The sequence below is a fragment of the Chanos chanos genome, chromosome 7 (genome assembly GCF_902362185.1).
Source record: "Chanos chanos chromosome 7, fChaCha1.1, whole genome shotgun sequence".
NCBI classification, from domain to species: domain Eukaryota; kingdom Metazoa; phylum Chordata; class Actinopteri; order Gonorynchiformes; family Chanidae; genus Chanos; species Chanos chanos.
Window position 1 is genome coordinate 11,174,042 of NC_044501.1, and position 24,369 is coordinate 11,198,410.

The following is a 24,369-nucleotide window of genomic DNA, read 5'->3' on the forward strand; positions in this document are numbered from 1 at the left end:
CGACAGACTAAAACAGGGACCAAGAATCAAGTCTGTGCCGTTGCTTTTCTTGTAAAATGTCGGCTGAATTGATAGAGTAAGAAGTTTCAGTTGAAGTGTCTGGACGTTCTCCTCTTCTGTCTTTTGTTAATGTATATCAGTCGGTTAGCAAATTTTTTTGTGATTACCAACGAGCAAAGAGTATTTCTATTGATATGGACTCTGCGGGATGGTCGGTACAGTAGCTAACCAGTTAGCTTGCCAGTAACTCCTCTGGCTATCATGCTATACCGCAGGGAGGGTCATTGTCGGGTTTATCTGAACAAAGGGGATGTTAACTTGACTGGGAAAAACCAATGCGTGTTAAACCAATATCGGTTTTTGTCATAAATAATTATTCTGGTCTTCATATATTGTGGAGAGGATTGCGGGTGGTCGTAAGGTCTGAGTTGTAATCCAGTTTCTTGTTGCACCGGCGGAAGATGGCATCAACAAAAGCCAAGAGTGGAATGAACAATGAAAGCAGTGCGTATCGGGAGAGTGGCAGGACAGGCGCCAGCAGTCCCACGTTAGCTGCAGGGGCAGCAGCTCTCTCAATAACCAGCAGTAGGACTTACTCTCTCGATGACTTCGATACAATTGCCACTGTCGGTAAGTTGGCTCTCAATGAATTCATAACCATAGAAGTCCGAAAACGACAGCTAGAAACGGTTGCGTGTCATGCTAACGTTACTTTAAACGGTGCAAACCTCGGCATTGCAACACATGGTAGCCCCGTATCATTTGTCCCAACAGTTCTTTGTCTTCCATACAAACAACCACAAAGCAAGGAAAATAAACAAACAAACGTCTGTGAAAGTTTGAACAGGATCCATGCTGTTTGCATGTTACGTGACCGAAATCCCGTGGGATGTTATGGGGGTGGAGGAATAGTGTCAGGTGCACCTGTGCTATTGTGTGACAGAGCAAGGCCCTTAAACAGCATTGCAGGTGCTCAGAACACGTTTATTAACCCAAACCACTACCTGTATGGTTCCTGTACGTACCCCCCCATACACACATACGCACACGCACACACACACACACACAAAGAGTACATCATTGGTATTCATCCATTTTATTTGTTTGAGTATTCTGGTTTAGTTTGCTTCTATTTATTCTTTAGTCTAATTTCAGAAAGCAGATGAGTGCAGTGAGACAGATGAATGCAAAGTTTTCCCTGATGACTTACAGAGTGTCTTGTGAAAGTTGACACTTGATTGTCTCTGACTCCCACAAGGCAGTGAAAGAAAGCCCTTTCCTTTTGTTTCACACATTTTAATTAGTACTACCATACATCCTCTTCATTTGCTCTCAGATGTGTCAGTGAGCATTATTTCTGGGATGTATCTGTCAGAAGAAAACAGTGTCAAATGAGTGAACTGAGAAAGAAAATCCAGAGTAGGAAATTGCCCTGATTGGCTGTTGACACTGTAAGACGAACCATCCGAACATAGCAACTGAATGTTTGGTGTTTTCCAAACATCACGGTCCTTGTTGACAATGGTTTCGGACTTGCCCCAGCGTTGCCAGGTTAATACCTTGATCTTCCTCATCCAACAACATCTTGTCAAGAAATATCGCCAGAAACAACACTGTTCCTCATGAGGGCAAATCCAGAGGTCACGTCAGGACCACTCTCCGTCTGGCCTTAGAGAGGGTGCAGCTATGTGTTTTCCCGGCCGTTGTTGTGTGAAATTGGAAGGACAGTTGCCTTTTGCCCACAGGGTGAGGAGGAGGAGGAGGATTGAGTATCGGGGCCTGTAAACACCCACATCGTGCTTTGACGTGTCGTGGTGCCCGAAAAAATGTGCTTGGACTTGTATGTTCACTTTCAGTTTTGGGGTTTTGGCTCAGCTTATGTAGTTCTGTCAGTTCAAATTAAGAGTTTCATTTTCCTTCTGCTTTTTGTCTTTCTAAATGACTCAGCCATCCTTCTATTTATCCACCCATCTGTCTATCTAAACAACAGTTGTGCTAGCAAATGTGCTTGCTCTGTGTGTGTACTGATACTAACAAGATCGATTTAAAGTCCTCACAAGCAGTTATATAATTTATTGTCACGATAAGCGCGACATTCTGCTTAAATTATGAAGTAAACCAGTCTCTACAGAGGAGCGAGATGGCCTCAGTCAAGGTCATGTACCAGCTGACCTTGAAAAAAACCGTACTGTTGGCGTTGTCTAATTTCAGGTGGCTGCAGTTTTGAATAGATGTTTCTAATGTTAGCCACTCTACATATGCCTTTTATTGTGAAAGGGGAAGTGCATGGGACTTCTAACAAGAGTCGCTGTGTAAACAACCACGTATCATCACGAATCACAGGACAGTCTATCACACAAGATCATATACTGAATGTAACCGCTGAGCTGGTTCAAGAGCCGTGGATGCGGATAGGGGCCTGTCTGCTGGTTTTGTTGAGAATGTGCAGAAGTGCATAGCTTATTGACAGTGGAGAATGCTGCTTTAAAACCTTCACACATGGAGGAAAGGGATACAGCATTAGACCCCAGCATAAAAAATCCAATTTGCTGAATCTATTGTCAGATGAGAAGGATTTACAATCCATGACGAATCAGTTAAGCCCTTATCTGGACGCATTTATCGTTATACTGCTATTAAAATGATAAGGAAGTAACTCATTCTCGTAAGCCACAAATACCCCCCCCCCCCCCCTCCTCCTCCCTTGTGTATTAGACCTCCACCATCTATGAGCAAGACAGCAACAGTAGTGAGTAGGCCGGCACAGGGGGGGAAAAAAGGAACAGAGAAAGCTAACGCCTTTAGGTGTACACAGTATTGAACAGAATGCGTAATAATCTGACTTTGTTTGAAAAATGTCTGATGTTTGATATGATAGTTTGCTTGGGCTGAATACCACCTGAAACTCTTTTTTTTTTTTTTTTTTTAAATAAAATTCTGTCATATGCCGGACTCTGCCGTTAGCACAAAAAATTCCTTGTAAGTGAATCATCAGAAGTCTGTTTTGGAAGTGGGAGGATTGTTTAACGCTCATGTAGTTCACTGATTCACAGAATACTGTTAAATGCTTCAGATGGCCTTTAAACTTATGTCGCTTTTCCACTGCATGGCACCGGCTCCACTCTACTCCGCTCGCCTCGAATCTGCTCGCCTTTTTCCGGTTTTCCGTTAGGCAGATCTAGTACCTGGTACCCGTTCCTATTTTCCGCGCCTGCTCCGTCGTGATTCAAGCGAGCAGAGAAGGTGCCAAAACGTGATGTGAAAACACTGCAGGCTACTGATTGGACAGAGATAATCATCATTCCGCGACACGGGATATCCTCGGACACCCTGCACAAACCCGCCGTTTTTAAAAACGCCAGGCTACCATAGTGACTGCAAGTTTCCTATCCACTGATCGATTCTCGATTCGCTAGACTATTACAGTGGCAGCCTGCAAAACCGTGCCGTGGTCGGCTGAAGAGGTTCGGGCGTAATGAGAGTCAAGAACACCATCCGTACGGTATTCTCCATCGCTGCTGTGTTTGTCGCGTTGAAGATGATGTCACAAGAGTGTCTTGCGGTGTCACCGACTTCATTGAGGGGGTACTATCTGATGTGGAAAACAAATGAGGTACCAGGAACCAAAAAGTGAGTAGAGTCGAGTCGAGTCGAGCCGGTACCATGCAGTGGAAACGCGACTTTAATTGTGCTGTGGTGTGAGTTCTTAATGGTCCCTTGAAAATTGATGTAATACTATGATGTACGTTTTTCTTTGAAAGCATTACTCAGAGTTATCTAGATGTTATCTTAAAAAATTTTACGAAAATGTTCAGTGGTATTAATTGTGCCTCAGACTTTGAAGTGAAATCAAGCACCGATGTTTTCTTTTTAAATACTACGGGAGAATCAGAATTGCGGACACTATCCAACCCTCTTCTTGCTTATTTGAAAAAGGAGACTTCTGTGGAAGGACTTGCATTAAAAAAAAAAATTGTTTTAAAATAGTGAGTCTTAGAATAGGAGGCTGATCATCTTGATTCTAAAGGACATGTTAGGTTTTGAGAATAGTGTCAGTTTCCAGAAGCCTCGTTTGACCGCAGAGAGGAAGAAAGTCGTCAGCAGCTCAACACATCCAAAGGCAATACTTAGACATGTTATGCCTGCAAGCCTCAAAGTAAATCAGTCATTTATAGAATTTGCACACTAATACCCTAGGGCTTTGACGTGCTTAATATTATATCACTCAAATAAATGATGGGGTAAAAAAAAAAAAAGCTTCCTTGTAATTATAGAGAAAATGCATTTGTGTGTGATTCGGCTTAATCTAATCTACTGAATGTTGCAGTGCTTTGAGTCACGTTTCTCTGTGTGTGTGTGTGTGTGTGTGTGTGTGTGTGTGTGTGTGTGTGTTTGAGTAAGCACTCTAGTGTGAGCTGGCAAAAGACACTCGGAGAGAGTGACCCACTTAGTAGGGGGAAAACCCGTGTCACATGGTTTATCCAAATAAAATCAGCATGCAGGCAATACCCCAAGGTAATCTCCTGATGTCCTTTATTTATGTATTTGCCGCTAGGATGTTGGCCCGGAGAGCAAAAGTCTGTTCGTGTTTGGATCATAAAGGAATTGGTTGAACAACATTAGGTTCACTACATTCTGTGCATATGTTCTAAATTCCATGGTGTCAGATGTTCTGGAATGATGGCTACTGAATTGTGATCATTCTCTGAATGGAACTTGTGTCTTTGTTCTTCCCCAAAGATGATTAGCTTTTGAATTACAGAGGGATAATCTCTTGATAACCTTCAACTAGTGCAGATTTCACAACAAAATTCTTTGATTACTGCTTCGTACAATGCTAAACGGAACAATAACATGACAAGCACACAACAGACAATTTAGTCAGACTAACTCTGATTGAAAAAGGCTCGCCCAAAGAAAATAAAACGCTCCATATTCTTGATATTGTTCCATTATCGCGTGTGGTATCATCATCAAAGCCGTAAGAGTAGAGTGGGCTTTGATAAGTTTATAGTTTAGCGCACAGCAATTTTCCTGTGAGTGCGAAACATAGCTGAGTGGACAGATCTTTTGCCAAAGCTTTAAGTTAAGCTTGCTTGCACCTACAGAATAGAACTCTGGAGAGAGTTCGGTTCCCAAACTTTAAATCCGCGTCATCACTTTTAGCGGCGAAGAGAAGCTTAGTAATCATTGTTTCTGAGTACCTAAAGTGACACTAGACAAATAGAACACGCTCCTGCCTAACCCTCAGTTCTTCTCCGTCCAGCAAAGTCATTACAGGAGTTTTTCAGGAGCTAAGGTTCCAATTTTCAATTTGATAGCAGTGTTTGTTTCTCACATTATTATGTACTTCTTTATTTTTTATTTATTTTTTTTCTTTTTTAACTTCCTGTCATAAATGAACACAGCCACTCTCCAGACTGGTTTCTGACTGTGACTTCAATAGTGTTACACCCTTTTTTTTTTTTTTAAACCAAACTCTTCCCTAAACAGGAAACGTGAGTGGCCTCACTGTCAGAGGGTGGCAATTAGCTCATACCTGACCCGCGGTCTACTCCTCCCATCATATGGTCTTGTCTAATCGCCAACACCTCCGCTGACAGCTTTGTTTTGGTAACCGTGGAGACACGTTTGGGTTTCGACAAAGATCTCTTGTGTGAAGCCAACATTCCGATTCAGTTATTTCCCTGAATTGTGAATCATCTCTCTCCATGCTCTGTGTATCTCTTTTTTTTTTCTCTCTCTCTCTCTTGAAAGGAGCAGTAACGCAATAGAACATTTGGGGAAACTATGGAATATTTTGGATGTGGAGTTAATATGCCTAGTATATTCCAGAGAACAGGCTCATGACTAACGGTTGACGAAAACTCCCAGGTTCCCCAGACAGTTACGAACATTGTGAAATTTGTCTGGTAAAAAAACGTTGAGTAAAACGTGGGAACATTTTCGTTTAGCGATCATTTTTTGAATAGTTCACCAAAAGTTTAATCTCAGATCCTTGGTGGGCACTTAAGCTAGTACAAGCCAACAGGATTTGCAGTGCATTGTGTGAACTCAGACATTTCCAGGAAAAGAACCCCAGAGATCAATGATATCCCAAGAAGTTTTTATGTTAAAAAAAAGAAGGAAAAAAAAAAAAAAGAAAGGGGGAAAAAAAAAAAAAAAACGTTCAGACAACCCATTGTCGGTATCAAAGTGGTTCTCACTCTCAAGTCACTTATGAAGCAAAGACAAAGTGAACTGTAACCTGTCTGTAGTTTCCTCTGTTGTACCCCACTGGCCTCAGGTCTACCTCACACAGACTTAAACAGTGATGACCTGTCCCCCCCGCCCCCCCCCCCTCCCCGTCATCAGTGGATAGGTAATAATACCCTGTGGTAGTTCTGTTCTACAATGGGAGACAAAGGCCTGTCAGAACAGTCAAAACACTCCTGCCAGAAGAACCTACGTTCACCCTGTAATTTGGTGGCAGGCTCAAGGTGCCCTGCTCTCTCAGCTGGGGGGGAGCTCCCCTGCGTCCATTGATTGGGGGGGGGGGGGGGGGGGGGGGGGGCTGTTAGTTCTCTTACTCTCAGATTCTCTCTCTCTGTGCATCCCTAAACTGAAACCTGGCCTTGCCTGTACAAACAGCATTTTTGTTCTGAGCCGATGCATTGTAGTGACAGCAGAGAAGTGTCTTTGGAGCTGCAGATATGTCACTGTTTGAAATCAGAAAGAGGGGGAGTCTTGGTGTATTCACTGAAGGCGCCTGAAAGGCAGTGTGTCAGAGGAAAGGTGAAAAGTGTAACACACTAATTGGATACTTTGGTGAGAACACACACACACACACACACACACAGTGTGAATGGTTCATGTCTGCTTATTTATGGCCGATGGGGATAAACTCTCCTTAGCTAATGATGGGAGAGGATTTGACTTCAGTGACTGTATCTTTTATCCGATTTCCATCTAATTTAAATTATCGTGTGGAATACGGCTCACAGTCAAAGCATCGTTTCCGCCCGTAGTCGAGCGGCACAGGTGCCGTAAAGATGACTTACCTCCTGCAATCCCTCTGATTGCTTCTGCTTCTCAGCCTTTGTGTCAAAAATTCGCGTGCTAATTGGGCGTTCTGTTTTAATGCTTTCTCAATGTCTCATCGTAACCATTCTCTGATTCAGTGCAACCCGTCAGAACACATGAATGTGTGAGTAATTGTCCTGAGAACTGAGCGGCGTTTACGAGAGAATCTGTTGATGGTCTCTCATGGAATGCCTGTTTAGAATCCATCTGTCCAAATCTCAGATGGATGCATCCAACTTCCATGAAGAAATTAGCTCAGCCAACCAACAAATAACCTTCTGAACAGAGGTCACATAATTTATTATTTAACTTTTTTTTTTTTATCATCCGGAGTTTTGTCAGTATTCCTTGCCATTGGTTTATAAATGTTCTTTAAATAGGTGATACAAATTAACCCTGCGCTGGAATACTGACAAAACTCCGGGTGATAATTTATTATTTAACTTTTTTTTTATGTGACATAGTTCTAAAGGCCAGCATTTCTGTGTCCTCCTCTGTGTGTGTGTGTGTGTGTGTGTGTGTGTGTGTGTGTGTGTGTGTGTGTGTGTGTGTGTGTGACGCAGGCACGGGGACCTTTGGGAGGGTTTTCCTGGTGAGAGACAAGAAGACAAGGGACTTCTTTGCCCTAAAGGCCATGAAGATCCCAGACGTCATCAGGCTTAAACAGGAGCAGCACGTCCACAATGAGAAAGAGGTCCTCACAGAGGTCAACCACCCCTTCCTCATCCGACTGTGAGTGGTCCCTTTGTTTTCTTTTCTTTTGTTTTTGTTTTTGTTTTTTTTTCTCCTTAAACTCCTCTTCGACTTTCAGTCCTGGTTTAACCCCCCCCCCTCTCTTTTTTTTCACTTTTGTTTCCTTTTGTCATTTTTGTTGTTGTTGTTGTTGTTGTTCCTGCTGTCATTTGTTCATTAATGAATTATCCAGAATCAAACCAGAGCCCTTCTGTTAGGAGTCTTGTTACACAAGAACACTTCACACCCTCATCATCACTACATACTGTGTCATTTTCCTCCCCAAAGTGAGATAACATGTCAAAAAAGTTAGTGTGTGATATGGAAAGGACCTTCTTAACTGAAACCCTCACTCAGTTTTAATGTTCAGCTCCACTCTTGGCTTCAGAAGACTGTAAGTTAGATTAGCATCATCTTTTTTTGTGTTACGGTGCCCATATTAGACTGTTAGCTTCTTTCCCTAAGAGAAACCTTTAGCTTTTTACAGTTTGGATCACATATTTACATTTCGACCGCTAATTCCCTCAGAGTCGCTTTGGCCTAGCTTGCACATGCAAAACAGTCTCGCGCGGCTGGAGGAACGCTGTAGATAACGGTGTTAAGTGTCCCTGGAACTGGAACATGTACAGTAACGAATTTACACTGGCCATTTACATGACCAGTCCAAGATAAACTCGAGCTTCAGCCGGCGGCTCAGGGTCTCTGTGCTGACTGTGGGAGTCAGTGCGCTGGTGTTTTCTACCAAAATCCGCTTATTAGAGGTCAAACTAGGCTGACAGATTTTCGCCTAATGCCAGTCGCGTGCGCAGACAAATCTATTTGTCTTTTATATCAGATTATTCTGAAAGCTGGGATGAGAGAACAAAGTCGAAAGACAATTCGTGGAATTTGATTTTATATTTATACGAAATGTCACGAATTTCCGCGAGTTTATCTAGCAACCTCCGCTCGCCCATGTTCATGCCTCTTTTTTTTTCTCTCTCTCCTAAAATTGATCCTTAAATCGATGATTAACATTGTAAAGCGGTTTTGCCGTTTGTTTTGATGGTGTGTAAACGACTCGTTCTCATTAGCAGCGTAAGAAGTTGTTTGCTCTGTATCGCGCCGATAGCTCATGCCAGACTAATGAAGCGTGTGTCAGGCCAGGGAGCTGTAACAGTGTTTTCTGCCCACTCGCGAGTCTAAGAGTAGCCAAAAACAAAGTACCAACTAACACCAACAGTTCTTTAAAACATTAAAACATAATCCATCAAAGGATTTTTCTTTTTTTTTGCTCATGTCACAGCTTTTTTTTTTTTTTTTCTCAAGGTGTATTTGAACGTTTTCGCTCACGTCATGTCTTTTCTCTCTCCGTCTCCCTCCGCGCGCAGTTTTTGGACGCACCACGACGAGCGGTTCCTCTACATGCTGATGGATTACGTGCCGGGCGGAGAACTCTTCAGTTACCTGCGAAGCCGCGGGCGCTTCAGCAACAACACGGGCCTCTTTTACTCGGCCGAAATAGTGTGTGCCATCGAATACCTCCACTCCAAAGAGATCGTCTACCGTGACCTGAAACCAGAGAACATCCTGCTGGACAGGGAGGGTCACATCCGACTCACCGACTTCGGTTTCGCAAAGAAACTGTCCGACAGGTAGCGCGGAATATCCCAGAATACCCCTCACGCTCCCGGGCGGTAGGGAGGCCGAGATGGCGGTCTTTGGAAAACAATCAGCACGTCTCATTTTGATTTCTTTTTTTGTTTGTTTGTTTGTTTGTTTACACGTTATAAAGGACATATAATTGTATTTGTTGTTCTCAATAGGCTTTTTGAAATGCGAAATAGTTTGGAGACTTTTAGATGTACAAGATTGATTTCCTTCCACGTGGGGGGAAAAAAAAGAGAAGCCATTCTAGATCAGGATAACAGACAACAGCAAACAACTCCTTTTGGCCACAGCACACATCAGTAAGGCTGCAGTTATTCAGTGTGAATGAGAAAGGCATAGAACAATTTAGTGGTAACCTCAGTAAAATTGAAAAAGCCACAAGAGCCTTGGTAGTAGCACTCAAGTGTGAAGCGAAGGAAAGAACAAAAAAAAAAGAAAAGAAAAGGAAAAACAGGTAGCGTGGCTCTCTGCAGTGCGGTGCATTGCAGTGTTTTTTTTTTTTTTTGTTTTTTTTTTGCGAAATACTCGCAGAAAGAACCCAAGCTGACCTCTCTGACATGTAAACATAATGGGCTAAGATTACATTCTCCTCCACACGTCCGGGGGGGGGGGGTGTAGTAGTTTTGGAGTGGGTATCTCTCTGATGCGCAAGTGACCCACTTGTAGAAATGGAAAGCAATGAAAATCACGCTCCAACGCTACGGGAGGACGACAGCCCCTGCGAGCGGGCCCGGTGGCACCCCTTCTAATTTGTAGTTTTCGACAGAGAGCGTCAAACAGGGGGGAACGGTTAACCACGCAGCCACAGTGCCACCCTGTGGATCTTCCCTGTCACATCGGTTCTATTTAAAGTTTTGGTTTTGTTGTTGTTGTTGTTGTTGTGTCCTCGGGCTGCATCATAAGTGGTCGTTTACTTTTTTTTTTTTTCCTTTGTCAGAGAGTCTTGTAAAGATGAGTGCTCATTATTCTGTCACAGTCTGTGATGAATTGCCGGCCGATTATTGTCTCTCCCATCTGTGCGGAGCAGAGTTAGTGTCAGAAGGCAATGGCTCGCCATTTAAGGGCTCTGATTCAGAACGTTCTGTAGATGATGTGATGAATAAGTAGAGGGGATTACAAGTCACCTTCCCGCGCAAGACGGGTCAGAACTGCTTATTTTAAAAAAAAAGGAAATGTTTCGTTTATCCTCAAGAGCATCTGCAAGAAGTTATTCTTTGATGGAATTTGTGTGGTCTTTACTCATTGGAATGTCCCTTGTAGTGTCTTGCGTGGCTGGATTGAGGTTTGATCGTAGAAAGAGAGCTTGAACAACCCCATTAAATTGTACTGACTCATTTAGGACACACTGATACACACACTTACAGATTCACACACACACACACACACACACACACACACACACACACCCACACACCAGATGGCAGGAGAAATCTAGATGAAACAGGGTGTCAGACCTCATAACTGAATTTCTTTTCGGTGTAACTCCGTGGAGGAAAGAAAAAAAAAAAAAAAAAAACGTGCTAACCTGTTTCAGCCAATAATAAATTCACAACCTGTATTCTAAAACCTTTAAAGCTACATTAATTTGAAAAGCACTGTATTTTTGGGCACTGGGGTGGGGGTGGGGGGGATGAAGGGGAATTTGGAATTTCATCAAAACCATCAGGTAGTTTCCCTGTAAATGTGTTCTGAACAGGGTTTGCTAATCCTGCCAATTACTGAAAGTGAAAATAAAAGCAGCAGGTTTGGCAGATTGGGGGGGGGGTCAACCTCACACAGCAACCATCCCCCCCGCATACAAAATCGCTGTCACCATGGCAACGGGCCCAGACCACAGGCCGATTATCAGGGGCATGTGAATATCAGTGTGCGGTGGGAAGGCAGGAGCTCTGCACTCACAGTGGAGGCCTTGAAATGAATCTGCATTGTGTAAGCTCTATCTATCTATCTATCTATCTATCTATCTGTCTGTCTATCCGTCTGTCTGTCTGCCTATCCATCTGTCTATCTGTCTTCTGTCTGTCTATCTATCTGTCTGTCTATCTGTCTATCTGTCTTGTCTGTCTATCTATCTATCTATCTGTCTGTCTATCTGTCTTCTGTCTGTCTATCTATCTATATGTCTATCTATCTGTCTGTCTATTTGTCTGTCTGTCTATCTGTCTATCTGTCTTCTGTCTGTCTATCTATCTATCTATCTATCTGTTTATCTGTCTTCTGTCTGTCTGTCAATCTGTCTATCTTCTGTCTTTCTACATGTGTGTTGCTCCATGTCTCTATGAACCATATCTTTAGTTTCTAAAGGGATCTTTCAACCTAAAGGTTTCAGCAGTTTCTATCATTACTTGTGTAATTTGTATAAGCGAAGTTTCTTACAGGCAGCTTTTGTGCACAGACGCAGAATTGTGGTCATTTAACCAAACACAGATCAGTGTACACACTGGTCGATCCGTGCACTGACCACACAGACAAAGCAGTAGAGGATCACCTTACTGCCCGGTGCTCTGTCGGCCTGTAGTACATTTCCTTGTCTTTTGTCTTTTCACTGTTTCATGACAATACTCATGTAGTGAGTCTCAGTTCATGTTATTTTGACAGCTATTCCAGCTGAAATTCTATGCACACTGCACAGTGTTAAAAAAAATGCAGCATCAGCAATTAAAATGTACGATTTAAATGACTTAAGTGAGATCAGTCACACCAATTTAAATGATTCTCATCTGTTTTCTTGTCAGTCTTCTAAAAGTCAACTGATCTCATTTGGGATGATGTCAGCATTCGGCTTATGGCTTTATTGACCATTCACCGTCGTTTTCACAATAAAAACCTCAAAAAACACAAACTCTTAACCAAAACAAGCAGCGCTCTAGCACGCCACAAAATGTGACCCAAAAACAAAGGCACACACTGAACTGTGCATTTGGTGAACCGTTACACCTTGTGTGTGTGTGTGTGTGTGTGTAAACAGAGACTTCACTCTGTGAGGACACACCGCATAGTAGGCACTCAGCCAGACCTATTGAATAGCTAATACAAGGTTACACCTGTGGGAGTCTTGGCAGGGAAGGGGCGTCACTGTATACCACTAATGGCGTGCCCAGGAGTAAACGCACACAGATAAACTGGCTACATAAGGGTGTCAACGCAGTCCTCTCACCATAATTACTTCTCCTTTCTCACAGCCACCCACACCCACTGTGTTGTGACAGTCGTTTCATTAGACTGCAGCAGAGCGTGAATATAAATAGTGGTTAACTTAGTCGTGACTGTGTCTGTTGTCTGCTGTGACCGCCCACCATAGGTCTCGGTTAGTAGATGTCATACGATCCATCGGATGAACGGCGGTATCAGGAGAAAGCGTTTTTAAGTGTGGTTTATTTCAGGTCTTTTTGCCGCTAACAAATGTAGAATCCTTTTTTTTTTTTTTTTTTTTTTTTTTGAAACATAACAGTTGATGTGTTTAATTGTAGTATATAGTATTATTAGTTATTTGCCTTCAAAATGTTGCATTACATTTTTGTTTTTTGCAGCTCTTGACTGTTTCTCTCTTTCTCTCTCTCTCTCTCTGTCTCTCTGTCTCTGTCTCTCTGTCTCTCTCTCTCTGTCTGTAGGACGTGGACACTGTGTGGCACTCCGGAGTACCTGGCTCCAGAGGTGATCCAGAGTAAAGGTCACGGCCGGGCAGTGGACTGGTGGGCGCTAGGAGTACTCATCTACGAGATGCTAGCAGGGTTAGTCCTTCAGACTCAGATACCTGTGTGTCGTGACATGATATCGACAAAAACACAGCCCTCTTTTCTCGTCTTATTCTCAACAAGACAGTGCAGCAGGACTCGGCGTAACATGACCTGTTCAGAGACTTGACTGCAGGGTCAGTGTGAAGTCCCTGCTGTCTGCCCCCTCATACCAATTTAAGTCAGACCTGTTGAAATTTTATTTAACCTTATCTGGCTTCAGATATCAGAACTGCATTCGCCTCTGTAAGTGAGTGAAACTTGCGGCATGGATGCGCCGCGTTATGTGCTGGAGTGTTTGGCCAACATGGGGTGTAACAATCATAGCACACTCTGTCTTGGCCAAGAGCCTGCTTTCCAGCGTTCAGAAATACCGAAATACATTCACAGCTCTTTGTATACTGGCCACGCCAAGCCAAGAGACGCAGTCTGAGCCAGGAATGCGGCGTAATTAACTTCATCTCGACAGATAAACAAGATATATAAAGAGCAAGGCTAGGGGACCATAATAGGTGTTAAACAGCTATAAATTAAATTCATTTTATAACTGAGCAACGTTTGAGCATTTTACTCTAAGTATTTAAGAATAGATCTCCATGTCTGCAAGACAAGCATCACATCTAATAAAAATCAAATGACGCAAATGAATGAAGGGCTTAACGCACGACATTTTAGTCAAAGGCCGTCTTCCACCGAATACTGCAAGACACCCTTTTCCATATGCTCTGTCTGGGTAAACATGAGCCGCAGGAGGGATCAGCCTGAACTCACGCACTTTGCGTGCTTTCTATCATCTCATTTTGGCAGTGGTCAATAAACTTAATTAAAACTGTATGGTTTGGACCATGTCGACATGTTGCTCATGAAATGAAGAGCAAAACATGATGAGACATGAGCAGAAAATACAGTCAGGAATCATGTTCAGAATGAATTTGTTTTTAGGCCTCATCTCCTCAGTTCGTATCAGATGAAGTAATCTGACTGTTATGGGATAATAACATTGATCTAAAAAGGAAAGCAATTCATAGCTTCTCTTCTACCACTGCTCTGCTGCACATTAACTCCACTTCACTCCACTGTTCTACTGCACATTCACTCCACTTCACTCCACTGTTCTACTGCACATTCACTCCACTTCACTCCACTGTTCTACTGCACATTCACTCCACTTCACTCCACTGTTCTACTGCACATTCACTCCACTTCACTCCACTGTTCTACTGCACATTCACTCCACTTCACTCCACTGTTCTACTGCACATTCACTCCACTTCACTCCACTGTTCTACTGCACATTCACTCCACTTCATTCCACTGTTCTACTGCACATTCACTCCACTTCACTCCACTGTTCTACTGCACATTCACTCCACTTCACTCCACTGTTCTACTGCACATTCACTCCACTTCACTCCACTGTTCTACTGCACATTCACTCCACTTCACTCCACTGTTCTACTGCACATTCACTCCACTGTTCTACTGCACATTCACTCCACTGTTCTACTGCACATTCACTCCACTTCACTCCACTGTTCTACTGCACATTCACTCCACTTCACTCCACTGTTCTACTGCACATTCACTCCACTGTTCTACTGCACATTCACCCCACTTCGTTCCACTGTTCTACTGCACATTCACTCCACTTCGTTCCACTGTTCTACTGCACATTCACTTCACTTCGTTCCACTGTTCTACTGCACATTCACTCCACTTCACTCCACTGTTCTACTGCACATTCACTCCACTGTTCTACTTCACATTCATTCCACTGCTCTACTGCACATTCTCTCCACAACCTCTGATCTAATGACATGTGCAGTGAAAACATTAGACCTGAAACACCTTTCTAATAACATAGTCTTTATAGGGTAGCATAATGCCAGAATGTTATAAGGACTTTAAAATTTTATCAGTACATTTGTCAGTACATTTATGTCTTATATAACTTATCTGTTTTTCACTCACCTGAAACAAAGTCTGTAGGGAGGTGACCATGAACAGCCCCATCCTTGCCTTCTGTGCAAGAGTTTGTGTCTTTGCCACTTCTTCTTTTTGACATCTTTATCTCTGAGCAAAAGTGGGTGCCATTTTAGGAAGGACGTTTAGTTTTATTAGTAGGTCTGAGGGCTTTGATATATAGATAATGTTAAGCAGTATCTAATGACTCTAGTGCAAGGAGGGGATCATAACAACAGCATTGGCTTGGACATTACCATGGAAGCACCACTAGGTGGCAGTACTAAACTAGGAGAACTAAGAGGTTTCCCTCTGTTGACTGTGTTTACGTGTCTTGTAAACACAGAGATGTCTCCACTTATTACTCCACCTATTCGTTCCTCTTTTACTTTTGCCAAATACTTGACTGAAGGGGCTTTCCAAGAAATCTCTCAAAAACCATGACTTACTCAGTCTTTTTCCCAAGAAATGTTGTCTTCCAGGAATGTATTTCATTTATAATGCGTGTCTCTATTTCAGATTTTCATTTTCCCTTCCATTAGTGTCCTAGACTGCCATTGTCCAAAATATGTAGAGAAACTCAGGGAGGTCCACGTGATGGTTCTCGCCAGTAATAGTCAAAGAGGCACCAGTATAAAACACCTTGTTCCTTTTGAGAGTTCTAGGTAAAGAATACAGCGTAATTAAACGATAATGCTCGTGTACTGTCATGGGTAACCAGGTAACAGCAGCAAGGGCTGAAGCCTTCAGCGTACACTCTCCGAACCGAATATATTTCATTTCTACCGTCCCACCTGCTTCCTCTAGTGGAGTTCCTCAGGCCTGTCGCGTGTAGTGGAAAATATGAGCCGCCCTGCTATTCATTTATGTCCTCTTTGAAGTGTTTGGCCTCTGCTTGGACCTTGCCTGTGTTTTCCAGCCTGCCGGGGGAGAGAGAGAGAGAGAGAGCAAGAGAAGGTTTCACGCGGCCTCAGAGGCGAACACAAAAGCTCCCTTCACACAGGTCCAGCGGCTGAGCCTTACTGTCGCATGCCTGCTTAGTCAAAGGTCTCAAGCCACAGTCCTGTAGAAATGTAGCAAGAGCTTCGTAAAAAGTCCCCCCCCCCCCCCCCCCACTCTTTAGTCTTACCGGATGCAAACATCCATACGGGGTCGCGACCCTCCTCGGGAGCAGCAGGCGGGGGTCACCAGCGAGCTGAACTCGTAAGGCTGAGGAGTCCTGGGCCTGATTAAAACTGGGAAGGGATTACCTCCCTCTCTAATAGAATCATATTTGTGTGTGTGTGTGTGTGTGTGTGTGTGTATGTGACTTCAGGGTAGAGTCAGACCACAGCTACTGCTGTATCTAATGTAATTCTCTACCACGAAATGTAATGAGGACCATTTCCCCTTTAAAGCCGTTCAGAAATGGAAATCTCGTACAGGCGGAGGGCGAAAAGGTCTTTCGCTTGATTCCCAGCACACTTACACTGCATATGAGTTTTAGCGAGTCTCTTTCTTATCACTTCTCCCTTTTTTTTTTTTTTTTTTTTTTTTTTATGTTTTGATTTTTTTTTTCTTATTAATAGTGCTGTAATGAACCTGACTTCAGATGGCTGCGCAAAGGAACTGGCTTAGTTCTGAGTCTCGTGTCTTCAGTGATACATACACGGCTGCTTTGGATCACATGCGAAATGCCGGGTCTGAGAGGGGTTTGCGTCTGGTGTCACGACTTGCTCGACTAGCGTTAGGCCAGACTTATAATACGGTCGTACCGTTAAGCCTGAGCCAAGTGTCGGTTACTGCCGTTTTCATCCATCGTGCATAAATCCAATATTGTCGTTTTTTTCCCCCCTCTCTCTCCTGTCTTTCTGTGGAATCTTGGCGACATGCAGGTGTTACATAAACTCCTGGACAAGGTTGCATAACGTGGAGACTACAGATTTTTTTGTTTTGTTTTGTTTTGGGGGTTTTTTCCTCCTGTGCGGCTGGATGCTTGTAACACCCTCAGGCAGGTTAATAGAGGAAGCTAGCCATTGTCCTGTTCCCCTTGTAGCCTAACTTTATTCAGTCAGAGGTACAAACAGCCTTTGCCATTATTAGACCATCCTTACATCTCCCCTCTCACATTTCCTCCAGATTCACCCACTAGCTCTGTTAGATCCATTACCTGACACAGGACAAGCTTTATTTAACGTCATACGAAATGCTGTTGGCTTTCAGTACGGGTCTTGGATCAGTTTTTTTGGGGGGGGTTTATCTTTTTTTTTTTTTTCCCTTGTCTGTCATGATGGTTAAAACACCTTGTCTTCATGTTTTATTTTCTGCTCCAAATCATAGCTACAGAATTGTTTCCTTTCTGTCTTTTTTTCTTTCTTTCTTTCTTTCTTTCCTTCTTTCTTTCTCTTTTTCTGCCCCCCCTCCCCTCCCTCAGCAGTGCCTCAAAACTAAGGCCTAGTAAGTTGAAGAGACAGCATAGACGAACACTTGCTAGCTCTTAGGTCAGACTTTGATCTGGAGGAAGATGGCCAGTAATCTATCAGGTCTGCATTAGCAGAGGACAAGCGGCCATGTTCTGTGACTTGGCCATTGAGCAGGCGCCAGGTTTAATATGATTGAAGCCCTGCTGTACGCTGGGCCGACTGTTGATTATGTAAGTGCCGTGTAATGGCTCAACCAGGCACTGCTGTAGAATCATTCAGTCAAACTCCTGCAGTCGCTTGTGTACAGAGAGCTGTCTGGCACTGCAGGGGAAACAAACACACACACATACGCACACTCATATACACACACACACACACACATACTCACGCACACACCTGAGGCAGAGGCATGGTTTGAATTAGACGTTCTGCTGACATTTCCAACAGAGCCGTTTTGCACAGCAGACAACGCAGTGCTTTTGAGTGAAGCTTGACCTTCCCCAGCTTCTCCTGTCATTTTCTACACACCGGGCGGAAAAGGCTTTGTGTTATTCACTAAACCTCCAACCCAAAGAACACAAAGGGGACGCGGCGGAGGTCTGCCGTACCTCAGAGACAAAACGGGCCTCTCGTCTATGGTCCTGCTACGGCACCGGAGCAAGCGAACGCTGTTTGAATCACGGTTTAGGCGGGCGACAAATTCCGGTTTAGCATTTAGGTCTGTTGACTGCGTAACCGGTCGTTGAAATGAAGTCGATGGGTTTTCATGTGAGGTAGGCCTAGATGTTTAGCAGTCAAACTTGACTTTATGATCCCGAAAGCAATTACAGCCTCACTCCTGACAAGGTTTGTTATCTGTGCTTGACGAATCTGAACACTCATTAAAACATGCTCATTACTCATTTAGCAGGCGTTCATATCTAGAGCAACTTATAATTATTGCTGTTGTGTTAGAGGTCTCTCTCACACACACAGACACACACACACACACACACACCTCTGAGACAATATTACGTTATGCACTTAGACACACACTGGCCATAAAGCCAGCAGTTCTGTGCTGATTAGAGTGCCTCCCTAATCAGTGTGGCACTGCCACATCTGTTTACATTTTTCAGAGAATGTGGAAGGTCTGTTAGGTTCCAGCAAAAAATGAAATATTCAAGTTTTCTGCTGCAGTTGAAGGCTGTTGGAGACAGAGTATATCTTCAATATCATGTTGTTTATTGTATCATCTAAAACAGCCAGCAATTCAGGGGATTTCATGTTGAATACTTTTTCCCCATCAGATATTTTCTGTCCAAAAAAAACCCACTGTAAAAGAGTGTTGGCCATATTGTAAGGTTTCTGTGTTTACTTTGTAGGTATCCTCCGTTTTTCGACGATAATCCCTTTGGTATCTATCAGAAGATCCTGGCGGGAAAGCTGGAATTCCCACGGCATCTGGACTTCTATGTGAAGTAAGCCAAACACAACAGTGACTCATTAAAAATAAATGTGCTATAATGCAGACAGTGGCTAATTAAAAATGAACATGCCATGATGCAGAGAGACACTTGACCTATGTAGGCCAGGTCCTTTAGTAGATCAAAAGCATTGTCAAAACTCTTTTTGTTCACCCTTTCCCGTGTGTGTGTGTGCGCGCGCGCGTGTGTGCCCGTCTGAGCGTGTGTGTGTGTGCATGTGTTTGAATATGCCTGGGACTGGTTGTATGTGTAATGTAATGTGCCTGTAACTGTGTGTGTGTGCTTTTCTGTTTGTGATGTTGGGTGGACCAAATACCACCATACCCAATACCACAAGTGGTGAGATTGTGGGGACATTTGTCTTTATGAATTCATTTTTCCCTGCCTAAAGACATTTTTTTTTATTGTTATTGTTCAAATAAAAAGTGCCAAAATATTTCTCTGGATGGGCTTAGATTATTGTTTAGTGGCAGTAAACTGAAAGTGAATGGTCATCCCCCACTAAGATATAAAACCAAACGTGTGTGTGTGTGTGTGTGTGCGCGCGGGTTTCCTGAGCTCGCGGTCGCGTGTGACAGGGGCGGTCTGTCAACTCCTCACGAGATGGAGGGGATTCAGAGAGAGAGGCCACACAGTACAGTTTAATGACCTGTCTTGGGTCAGTGCGTGTGAACACACCACAGTAACCTTGGCCTGATCCGCACAGAACAGCAGCGTAAGGAGATTACGGACCAGTGGGTTCTGCCTGTGGTTCCCTCTCTCAGACAGCCTGTTTTCATCTGTACTAAATGTATGTAACACTGGGATGCTACCCTCACAGGGGGCTTTATACAGCTACTCGCATCATCATCAAGGTTTTGTCACCTCTCAGAGAAACCTTCAACATGGACGTCTTCAGCGACATCAGTCGAACTGAGATCACCGTCAGCAAAACAATTACCAAAAAAAGAAACCTTTTCTGTGCAGCAGATTGGCCAGTGATAACGTTGAGAGTTTAATTTGAACTCGGGAGAGTTTAATTAACTTTGAGAAAGTTTAATTAACACTCAGAGAGAGTGGATGCGGCCCACCATAGAGATGAAGGGTTTATCCTCTGAACGCTCTGGATTTGATTTAACACTGATCTGACACACATCCCCTTACTTTGGCGTTCCCAATGTAATATGTGGTTTCCTGCCATGATTGTAGCGTGGCGTATGACAAAGCATTAAAACAAGTTGAGTGAGTTTTCCAAAATAACCTCTTTTCTGTTCAGTACTGTCATTTCTACTTTGAACACTAGGGGGCTTTTTTTTTTTTTTTCCTTTCTTTATGTAAGCGCATTGTATTAGGGATACATGACAGCTATCTGAGGGATTCTGAGGAGCAGAAACAGACAGGGGCCTTTCCTGCTAAGAGAATATGAATTGCTTGCCCCTCGCCGAACCTCAGTCTAGTGCGTGTCTGAAATACAGGAACAGCTGACTCCCAAGCTCCCGCTGAATTGACTGACTGGCAGAAGGATGTCTCGGGCCCATGCATGCTAACATTCAGTCTCTTTCCAGTGGCCCTGCTGGCCTCACCGCAGTTCTCAGTGCTGAGATCACGGTAAATCATTTGATATTAACTCTGTATATCATACACGTGAAGTTACTGTTGCTATGACTCATTCGATCCGCACGAAAATGTAAAAAAAAAAAACGGGCGAAAGAAGACGTCATGGAAAAGGAACAACGCAGACGTATAAAAAAAAACAGGGCCGGTCCTGCGGAAACTCGTTTAACACACGCGCACGTACGCACACACACACACGGACCGTGCGGAGCTTGGCATATGGAGTGAATCTGTAACAGAGAGGCAGGGATAACCGATAACGTTCGGCAGCTCGTGTCTCACAGACAGAGGGTAACACAGGTTATGTAGGAGTCAGACAGAGAAGTGCTGGTTAATGTCTGAGGCACCCCCCCCACCCGCTGCCGTATATAGAGACAAGCGCCGAGATCACGCTGAGGTCAGCACAGGCTCCTGCCCCGAAGACACGGTTCACTCCTCTCACCCCGATACCGTGACGACTGGAGAAAACCTGCTCACAAGCACAAGCTAATAGACGTGCTGGCTTCCCAGGGGTGGATTTGTTTTGTTTTCTCAATGAAATACACTCTAAGACAGTGATATTAAAAGTGTTTATGAGGGCAAAAGCTATCAAAGCATTTTTTTTTTTAACATGCCTATATCACACATTTTACTACATTTCATTACATACTTACACACACACTCACTCTTTACATACAGTTAACTTTGCATTACTGATATTGCACTACATAAACAGTAGAGAATGGTACTCAGAAGTGTTTTTGCTAATATCTTCTCTTGGATTTGCAGCCACTGTCTTATATTAAGAGCTTATTTTTATTCAAATTTAAGAAGACTTTCTCTGTCTTTTTTTTGTTTGTTTTTTAAAGGGACCTCATCAAGAAGTTTCTGGTGATTGACAGAGCGAGAAGACTGGGAAACATGAAAGTGAGTGTCCTAACCCGTCTGCACTGTAGATGGACTGGTCTCTCTCCACTTTATATGGTCTGATATCCAGAAATGAATGTGTGTGTGTGTGTGTATTCCCCCATCCAAATAACTCCGTTCTCCACTGAACGGGGTCTGGAGGGACGGCAGATGGTTGCATTTGTTTCCAGTTACCTCAGTGACTGGAGATTGTATCTGCGGTCGGAAAATCTGGAGGATCTGGATCGAGTCACTGAGCACCTTCAGGATGATATTGCAGCTAGGCATCTATCCCACTTTAGCCCTCATCTCAAACGCCACGCCCCTCCCCTCCCCCCCCCCACCCCCCCTTTTCCCCAAGAGGAGGTCACGGGGGTGAGAAAGGAAAATGGTAGCCAAAACGTTGACTCTCTGCAGAGCTTCTCCACAAAACAACCCCCACTCCCACCCCCTCCACTCCCGTACAACCTGCCGAACAAAAATGTACCATCTACTGGCAGTTATTTCGGTTATTTTCAAATGACACTCCCCAGCACGTAATTCATCCATTGGCAGGTCGATCGGAGTAACGGCGGGAGGTTTTGAGAACGCCAGGACCGTTTCATTTACTGCCTGTTAACACCGGCCCTAAATGATGTCATTCGTGCTGCGCCGAGTTTGTAGTTTCCTGTTCCTGGGAAGCAATTTTCTCATCGGCGATGCTTAACGCACCCCGTGATGATCCTTCGCCGGGAAAGTGGAGGAACGAGATCAGAGGAGACGTGTGTTCTTTTATGTGTCCTCCTTTATTCCCGCGAAACGAATAAAAAAAACGGGATCCGCTTCGTTTTCGGGCCAGAACCCGGATCGGCTTCTTGGTTTACATTTTGAAACAAAATGAACAAATATGGCAATTTTGAGGGGATATTTGAGAGGATGTCACTTTTGGCACGGACATTTGGCCTTCTCTGTTATTAATTTATAGCCCTGGATATCTCCTTCTCTCGTTCTGTCTCTCTCTCTCTCTCTTTCTTTGTCTGTGTGCATTTGTGATCCTCTGCCTCCAAATGCGGAGCCAAGCAGTCTGTCACAGCTGTGTTTGTGCAGTCTCCACTGTCGTTGGCTGGACTCGTTCACTTTGGTCATCTGTCGTCCCATCGTTCCACCAGAGTACATGCATGTGTATTACATTTCCCATGGTGCATTTTGGCCCAGACTGCAACAAGGCAATAACACAAACTGCCCCAGATTTTGAGTTTGATTTTTTTTTTTTTTTTTTGCCAACAACGGGGAAGCGTTCGCTCTCTCCTTTGCAAAGGCAAATCGATTTTATTCCAAGGGCGTAATCTCTTTTCTCTCGCCTCGCTCTTTTTTTTTTTTTTTTCTTTCTTTTTGTGCGGCGGTGGCGTTCGGGCCTTCTTCGCGTTTGGCTTCGGTGACGCGCACCGCGAGAAATTTCACGTCTTTACCCGGTCCTGAGAAATCTTTTATAGACGTCCAGGTCCCTCATGTCCGTCTGTTACAGATTTGAACTTTTGATTCATCTGTTTCTCAGTGACTGTTTAATTGACGTAGACTCCGAGATGATGTCTGTCGTACCCAATAGGGCTGATGAAGCTCGTTGAGAGTCACATTGCTCATTTATCCAAACAATATGTGAAAGAGTCCTTCAGTAGTCTTGAGTGGCTGCTTTCAGATGAAGAGGCTTAAGAACGAATTTAATTAAGACACTTGCTGATTTGTGCCAGAGAACGATGGGTTTAATATGCTAGTGTTTTTGTGTGTGTGCGTGTGTGTGCGCGTGTGTGTCTGTGTTGGTCCTCCAAGTTCAAATTAACGAGGTTCGTCGTGTGAGTTTGTCTTACAACATCAACATTGCTCAAGACACAAAGGCTCGAGCAGATCCTGAGAGCATTCCTAACCCATTGCAACGCCTTGTCTTACAGAATGGAGCCGAGGATGTGAAGAAGCATCGATGGTTTAAGCCCATAGACTGGGAGGCAGTGCCTAACAGGAGACTAAAGGTGAGGACTGGTCTTTTCCTTCCTTCACAGGACAATTTGCTTACACTTGCCAAATCGGTAATGTTCTCTTTTTCCTTTTATTGAATGGGGTCTCTGCCATATAGATATACATGGTGTGAAGATTAGTAGCAGAAGTTTCTTCCCCATAAGATTTATTGCCTAGATTGTGACAGTTGTCAGCATGACCCCTGATCTGTATTTTCTGTTCTCAGCTTTTTTTTTTTTTTTTGCCAGCGTGATATAGAACACAGTGAAATGATGAAATCTGTCTTTGTTGTCTTTGTGTTTGTTTGCCGCCCCCCCCTTCAGCCTCCCATAGTTCCAAAGGTGTCTCACGAAGGCGACACGTCCAATTTCGACATCTACCCCGAGGACGAGTGGAAGAAAGAGGCGCCGGTGCCTCCAAAAGATCTGGAAATGTTCAAGAACTTCTAGAGTGACGTTCTTTTTTTTTTTTCTTTTTTCTTTTTTTTTTTTCTTGGTAACCCCACACATTGAAGGGCTGGTCAAAGACAGAACATCAGTTTCAAAGAGCTATGACTCATCCAGCCCTGCTAGTCTTACCCATTTGTGACAGAGAGAGGGCTGGAATCTTAGTGGTGGAATCCTCAGTATGAGCGTACAGAGGAAACCCACTGTAAGCGTCTTTTGTTTGTTTGTTTGTTTGTTTGTTTACTGAGCCTACTTTTATTATGCAAATACAAACAAAAAGTCCTCACACCAAAGGACTCTTTCCTAGAAACAAAATGTATTTCAATCCGCAATAATCAGGTTCTTCTTCTTTTTTTTTTTTTAATGTGGTTATTTTGCTGGATCAAGACAACTATCTTGTATGCCTGACAGTTTGGTTGTAGGTGCACTGATTTGCGTAAGTTTTTTT

General features: G+C 43.6%; 1 protein-coding gene across 1 annotated transcript; it reads left to right on the forward strand.

The window, feature by feature from the left end:
• The first annotated feature begins 461 nt into the window (after positions 1–461).
• On the forward strand, positions 462–23,924 carry prkx (protein kinase X-linked). Its single transcript, XM_030780043.1, has 8 exons — positions 462–630; positions 7,626–7,794; positions 9,165–9,428; positions 13,056–13,175; positions 18,907–19,002; positions 21,450–21,507; positions 23,412–23,489; positions 23,799–23,924. The coding sequence occupies exons 1-8, from the start codon at positions 462–464 to the stop codon at positions 23,922–23,924; spliced, it is 1,080 nt and encodes a 359-aa protein (XP_030635903.1).
• The last annotated feature ends 445 nt before the right edge of the window (positions 23,925–24,369 follow it).